The 7,541-nt window shown below is 38.6% G+C and overlaps 1 protein-coding gene across 3 annotated transcripts in view; it reads right to left on the bottom strand.

The window, feature by feature from the left end:
• Nucleotides 1-1,710: 1,710 nt before the first annotated feature.
• Nucleotides 1,711-7,541, bottom strand: part of TTC28 (tetratricopeptide repeat domain 28) — a 1,879,863-nt gene continuing 1,874,032 nt past the window's right edge. For all 3 annotated transcript variants that reach the window (XM_044068299.1, XM_044068301.1, XM_044068300.1), the window contains one exon: nucleotides 1,711-3,951. In XM_044068299.1, coding sequence (XP_043924234.1) covers nucleotides 2,321-3,951 — 1,631 coding nt within the window. In that variant the 3' untranslated portion in view covers nucleotides 1,711-2,320. The remainder of the gene's footprint in view (nucleotides 3,952-7,541) is intronic.

The raw sequence follows: 7,541 nt of genomic DNA, 5'->3' as shown, positions 1-7,541 counted from the left end.
AGAAATCATCTTCTTTCACAAGGATAAAACAAGCAAGTAAGGAAAAACCCCACCAAAGGTCTAGTTGCTCTATGCGATAATCCACAAACGAAAAAAAGAGAGCAGCAGCAACCACCACTGAATGCCACTGTTTAATACAGAAATGATAATAAAAGTTCGGCAAAAACCATTTGACAACAATGATAAACACTTTTGGGCTGTGCCCTTCATCTGATAAAATACCCAACCCATTCAATATATTTAAAATGAGGACCAATCACAACTCAATATTGAACCCGCTGTTTTTTGAGGGCGGGCTTCATTGGAATGACATCATTCCATCCCGGATAAACATTTGCCATAAGCTCTATTATCCATTCTGTTTCCTCATATTCTGTGTCATTAATAATATCACTTCCTCTAACACCCTTGTAAATGTTCCGTATGGCCATAAATGTAAATTGATGTCCTGCATGCTGGGATATGTGCCTATAAAGGGCATTCTGCTCATTTTTTTACCCTAATGGCTGATAGATGGTTAAAAATTCTTGTCTTAAACATACAATTCATTTTCCCTATATAATAACAGGTGCATGCCTGACAGGTTGCCAAATAAACAACATTACTGGTTCTAGAGTTAGCCTTGGCACCAAAATGATAAAATTTACCAGTAACTAGATGGGTGAATCCTGCTTCCTTATTAATGTACCTACAGGCTTTACAATTCCCGCATGGTGTAGTTCCTCCCACCAGTTTCCCAATTTTCTCATCTGGAAGATTTTGCTTACAGATGAGAAAACTGGGAAACTGGTGGGAGAACAACCAAATTTTGGATTTAGGAGAAATAAAAACCTCAAAGATATTTTGAGTCATGAAGGTAAGGGGGAAGGACATCAGCCAATAAATAAAAGAGGAACTACACAATGCCCTTTATAGACACATATCCCAGCATGCAGGACATCAATTTACATTTATGGCCATACAGAACATTTACAAGGGTGTTAGAGGAGGTACTATTATTAATGACACAGAATATCAGGAAACAAAATGGATAATAGAGCTTATGGCATATGTTTATTCGGGATTGAATGATGTCATTCCAATGAAGCCACCCTCAAAATACAGCAGGTTCAATATTGAGTTGTGATTGGTCCTCATTTTAAATATATTTAATGGGTTGGATGGGGCATTTTATCTGATGAAGGGCACAGTCCGAAAGCGCTTATCATTGTTGTCAAATGTTTTTTGCTGAACTTTTATCATTTTTATATTAAACAATGGCATTCAGTGGTGGTTGTTGCTGCTCTCTTCTCTCACAAGGATAGATGAAAAATTAGACTGAAAATGGGCAATAAGCAATATGTGACATTTAATATCAAAGGTTTGGACACCTAAGAACAAGACTTTGTAGACTTTGTGGAGTATGAAATGTACATACTCAGAACTTCTATAACACTTACCATGAGTACGAAAGTTCTGCAAGTACTGCTGTGTGATGACTTTGACACAGCATAAAACAGTGGCAGGTCAGAATAGAAACCATTCTTGACAGATGGAGAAAGAAAGTTGTGTGTCTTAGGGGAGGGGGGATTAACTTTCAAGTTTTCAGTTTCTCCAGATTTTCTGAACATATGTCTTACTCTGTATTAAAAGCAAGACCCTTGAAAACAAGTACATCAATTAACCAGAAATTCAATGAAGGATGTTAAAACAATGATCTGCATGCACAACTTTTGAATAGTAACAGCTGTCATGCTTTAATATAGACACTTAAATCACAAAGAATGTAGGCCAAATGCCATAGCAATTTCAATAAAAATATGAAATTCTTTTTACATGGTACAATTTCTTAATATAAAAAAGTTTAATACTGTTGGGAAACACAGAATTTATTTTACAAAAAATGTCCAAGTAGATCAAGTTGGCTAACACAGCATACAATTAAAAGTTGTGAAGATCTCCTGCATGGAGCCAGACCTATGTTAATCAGTCATCTTACACATAATACCCCTGCAAGTTTGTTCAAATTATGGTACTGTGGCAAAACCTCTAGTAACAGGTTATGGAACAAAACAAAAAAAAGGAACAAAACAATAATTATTGTGAATGAGATCATTTCATATCCGCTGATGAAATGCTTGTCATTTGTGTCTATATTAAGTCTATGTCATTCAGCTTAACCCATTCAAATTGGATTCTTGATGCAAATATTATGACAGTTAAGTCTTTAGTTACCGCTTGTCAGACCAAGCAAGAACAGTCTCATACTGAGAGTCCAGACACAGGACTACTTAATAATCTACATGTGAAATATGGTGGTAAAGGCAAATATTAAAACAAGTCAGCACTTTGAAGAAGGAAAGAACCTTCCAGGTGAGAGAAACTTGTAACCATTTCCTGATGGAAATCTCAATGGACGTATTCCACCAGGACTGCTGGTTGTTGATGCAGTGATGGATGAAGGGACTACTTTGCTAGTTTCATGGTGTCTGTGACCATTGGTTGGAGTCTTAGGAGAAGGAGTAAGCTCTTCATGAAAAGACAGTTCTTTGAGTTCAAGTTTATCCACTCCTTCTTCCTTCTTACTGTGCCGAGGTGATAGATTCAATAAGTTAAAAACATCTCTCTTTGAAGTCATTGTGCCAGGGGGTCCTCGGAGTGCCTTGATGGGCCCTGAGGAATGCGGAGAACTGCTGGCCCAAAACATCTTTAAGTTATGTATGGCTTGGACTTTTTCATCAATTGCAGTCAGTTTTAATTTGTCCAGATCTGGGGCATCAGCAGGACTAGACCGTGTAGAGCCAGTAGAAGAATAAGACAGTGCTGGAGATGAAGTACTATCTGCAGGAGAATGTTGCCCTGAGCTTGGAGACATATTTCTTGGAGATTTAGAAATATGAGCACTGTATGGAGAACTTGGATATTTTAATTTAAAACTGTGCTGATCAGTGGCAAAACCATGGGAGTCAATAGTTGGAGAAGGCTGGCCACTGTGCTGACCTGTGTCTTCCTTGATTGATGTTTCAGAAGTTGTTGGACTATTATATCCTGAACTCATCTTCTGAAGAGATGAACTCCTTGTTGGTGGCTTTGGTTTCATGCTCACAGGTGAAGATTGGCTTTTTAGAGTAGAACTGAGTGGCCTGCTGAATGCACTGGTTTCAGATGCTCTGAAAGCAGATGCACCAGCAAGATTTGAAGCACCATCACTGATTTCATTAATTTTATCAGTTTGACTTCCACTTCTCTGAAGGCGCTCAACAGCAATTAGGTGACTCTGAGTTTCTTCCAGGATTTTTTTGGCTAGCTCTTGTGGGTCAAGCTTTGTTGACTTCTCCTCTTGGGATTTCACGGTACTGTCTGTTTCAGTGCTTGACTGGTCTGACTCTCCTGTGTCAGAGCTAGCAAGTTTTCCTACTTTTTGAAAAGGTGAATTTGGACTTGGAATCAGAGTCATTTTTACTGGAGAATTTGGAGTGCTTATGCTGCCTTTAGAATTAACAGATGACTTGGCTGCTCCTGAAATAGCCTTAGACTGTTTGTGGCCAGGAGACAGTGACATTTTCAGAGCATCTGAGTATGTGCTCAGTGGTTCGTTACTGATGATGGAAAAGCCTTCATATTCTTCCTCTTCTCTACTAGCTCCTGCGTTTGTGTGTGGAGAAGACCTGCTTCGTGGCACAGAAGACTTCAGAGGGTATATATTTTTAGGCCTTTCATAATCTTGGCGACCCCTATGTCCCATGCCTTCAGATGTGCTCTCAGTCCTAGACATGAAGCTCATTGATGAAGTGACGGAGCTCAGACTGTAGACAGAAATTGCATCAGAAGCTAGACTGTCTGGGCATGTAGGAGAGAATGGTGGGTTCTGGTATCCAGGAGGCAGAGTATTGGATACAGACTGAGCAGATGCCAAAGACTCCAATGATGAGGAACTGTCAAGGCTGAGACGCTTGGGAAGTTCTGTTGAATCTGTAAAAGAGAGGAGATGACAATTTAGGAAAGCTGAAATGAACAAAGTATTATGCTGCACACCATCAAAAGGCATATATGACATCAAACATGGGGAAGAGAAAGGCAACTTAAAGCTCACCTTTTTTTGTTATCACCAGTATTACTAGAAAATTCAATGGCTATACGACAGTAGACAGAATACTTACTGCTAAAGACAAACAATGGGAGAGCAAAATGAAAAATGTTTAAACTGCAGTAATGACTGAAAGGTAGGTTGGTTGATGGATGGAGTTTAAATGGGTTTGCATCTTTTCTCTGAGGTATACTGACCACAGAACTGATTATATTAAGTAGAAGGAGCAGAGCTGTCGCCCTCTAAAGCACAACAAGCTTTGAGGAGGTTTGAACCCCAAGGAACCAAAATTTCAAATGTTTTGCATTTGGATACTTTTTCCAGTGGACAGAGCATTTTCAGTATCTCTGTGCAGTCATGTTAATGCAGACATAGTAATAACAGTTACTGTGGGATAGGATGCATGTTTTTTACTTTAAGGAAAGGAAGGAATTAAAGAAAGGAAGGAAGTCATACAATGCTACTAACAAAATTTGATAAAGAGATACTGTGACAGGTTTGTCTTACTAAATAACTTGCATAGCATTCAAAATATTTTCCACAGTGTCATATACCCTAGTTATGGAATGCAGAGTATAAAGATGAGACCAGAAAAAAATGACTTTTGCTAACATGTCTTGGAGACTCTCTCTCTGATGCTCTCCGTACGGGAGGAAAAGATACACCTTGTTGAAGTTTCATTTATTTTATTCAGTTAAGTCGGTAGATGGGTGAGTGTTCTTGTTCTAAAGAGCATGTGCAATAATCCAGCTACCTGCTTAGCTGAATAAACTACCTGAAACTTCAACAAGTTGTCTTTACTCCAACCACAGGGGAGGCATTAGAGAGAAAGTCTCTTACATCTGCTATCTAAATTGATTTTATCTGGACCAATCCTTTACACTGTTTCTTGTTAGTACTGTCACCCTCTGGGTCGCAGATGAGTTATGAGATCTGACTTGAGCTTTTTAGATTCCCTTTGTTTTCTATGTATGGAATGTGTATAATCAGGAATGCAGGAGTGCTACAGTTGAAATACAATACGCACAATACTGCTGTCCAGAGCTAGGAGACATATCATATCCAAATAGTTAAATCCTGCCACTAAAGACTTTTATTGACATTTTCTGACCAGTCTCAACTTTTACAAAAGCCTTATTTTTTAAGATGCTATCTAGAAAAATGTTTAATTTTTCACTGTTGGACCAGATGCATTACTGTGTCAGTGGATGATGTGTGTGTAATTTACCTACAATAGGTTTGCATTCATACAGATTGCTACTAATTGTGAATGGGTAATCTCAAGCATGTGCTTAGATCAGGGAAACAACACTCTACATAATGAGCTCCTGTACAAATTTGTTAAACTACTCAGTATAAAGAAGTGTGGCCTTCTAGGAAAACTTTTTTATACTAAAGACCAGCCAGGTGGTGAAAACACATTAAAAGGTCAACTCATCCCGAAACTAAGGCATAATTAATGTCAGAAAATATTCCCTTTACTATACACAGAATAAGCAAAGAGAAGTTTTGTGTCTGTTTTAGCAAATTCTAGGATTCACTGCCTTGCTACAAATTTTCGAGCGAATATAAAAAACAAAAGGGTATTTTATACTGCCTTGAAGTTGAAAGGGTCAGTCAAAGGATGGCAAAAGTCACGCAGAAGAATAATGCTGTGTGACAGGATTGTGCTGACTACATTAACAAAACTGTAAGCAGTGAATTTTGTTGGCAATGTGTGGTGTTTGGTTATTCAGCCTAGAAAGCTTGTTGGGAATTGTAAACAGTAGAAATTAGGCAACACTGACAAAGGTCTAGGGTGCATATACTGCACATTTTTTTTCTCCCTCTTATGGCAAGAAACTGAATGGGGTGTAAGCCATGTTAGTTCCACACACCTAGTAAATTCTAAGAAGAAGACCAGATTAAGGTGGGAGTCTGACAGTTATCATATCCCTGCAAGAGGACATCCTTTGGAAATACAAGGATATGAAGGGAAACAACATCGTGTTTTGACTGGAAGTTGGCTTACAGGATTAAGGAGCAGATAAGTTGTTTCTTGTGGTGCAAGGTTTGATTCCCTCTTCTTCAATTGCCTGCATACCTCCGAGCCTGTTACTTAGCCAGATACCACTCCCAGATCTGAAAAAGGTCTATGGAGATTAGTGTTTTGCCCAGGAAAACAAATACAAATAAATAAATAAACACTGACAGGCAATCCAAGAGCTGTAAGGAAATCTCATTGATTTTTAATAGTCAGAAAAGAGAAAATGTTAGGTTCACAGGCAAGCAGTGGGAAATCTGTCTGCAGACCATTTCAAGATACCCAAAAACCACTATTTCCATCTAGCCTCAAGGAGGACAAGACAAAACAGACTAGGAGAGAATTTGAGGCTACTCATCTTATAGCTAGGGTTACCTCGAAGGTGGCAAGGGTGCTGCTCTGCTTGACATGTAGTGGGAGTTTGTCCAGAGATAACTGTTACTTTGGGATATGAATCTACCATGCTGTGTCTTATTTATCTACTGATGATAGTCTAGTTCCTTTAAGAATTTAATAAACCACTAATTTTGTGAAGGAATAGGAGATCAAATTGGGTTGGATCTTTCATGGTACAATAGGCAAGCCATAGATCTCCATGGAAGAGTCTGTAAGAGACTTGAGTACAAAGAAAGGGCTGCCACTCTCTAGTGATAACTAAGATTTTTGAGGCCACTGATCTTTTTAGTTATGAATCTCTGAGATCTCTCAATTTGTGTGATTTGTTTGGATAAATACATTTCAAAACATGTACTGTATTCAGTAATGGGTCTGATAATATATGAGTAAAGGGGAAGTAATCTACCCACGAGAACTACTATATTTACAATATGCCCCTAAGAGCTGACCCCAGTTGTTTGTGATTTAGGAACTGATGAGAAGAGTGACCTAACTTCTGATTAACGTGTCTACTATTGTAAGAAAGTCCTTCTGTAATGCACAGTTTATAAACAAAGGGATTTGTCTGGATCTAGAGATGCCATTGCACCCTTTACTCAGCCCCCATTAGGCCAATCATTAAATATAATGCCCCCTTTGGCATGTATCTGTCTAGACACATGCAACAACTGGAACACTGACAGAGATACCTTATTAAAGGATACACGGCTTAAACAACAAGTCCTACATGCACCGACTTAAAGCCCTTTCACTATACTCAGTATCTTACAGACTGCTAAGAGGTTACCTGTATCTGGCATACAAGGGATCCCCTGACCAGTTACTAATTTATTTACTATAGGTCATCAAGTTAAATGGCACCAGAAATACTCAGTCTACATATCTAAACCTCTTCTGCAAAATCAGCAGAATGGTTTGGAGGGACAGGTATATTTTGCAGAGGATACTTCTGCTATGGAACAGAATTCCCATCCACATAAAACAAACTTCATCCTTGCCCATTTCAAGTGCAACTTAGATCTATGGATGGGAAACAAAAATAATTTACCCCAAGAC

This window comes from Protopterus annectens, chromosome 4.part0 (genome assembly GCF_019279795.1).
Source record: "Protopterus annectens isolate FY-2018-M chromosome 4.part0, PAN1.0, whole genome shotgun sequence".
Classification (NCBI taxonomy): Eukaryota; Metazoa; Chordata; order Ceratodontiformes; family Protopteridae; genus Protopterus; species Protopterus annectens.
This window is presented reverse-complemented; position numbering and strand designations above follow the sequence as displayed.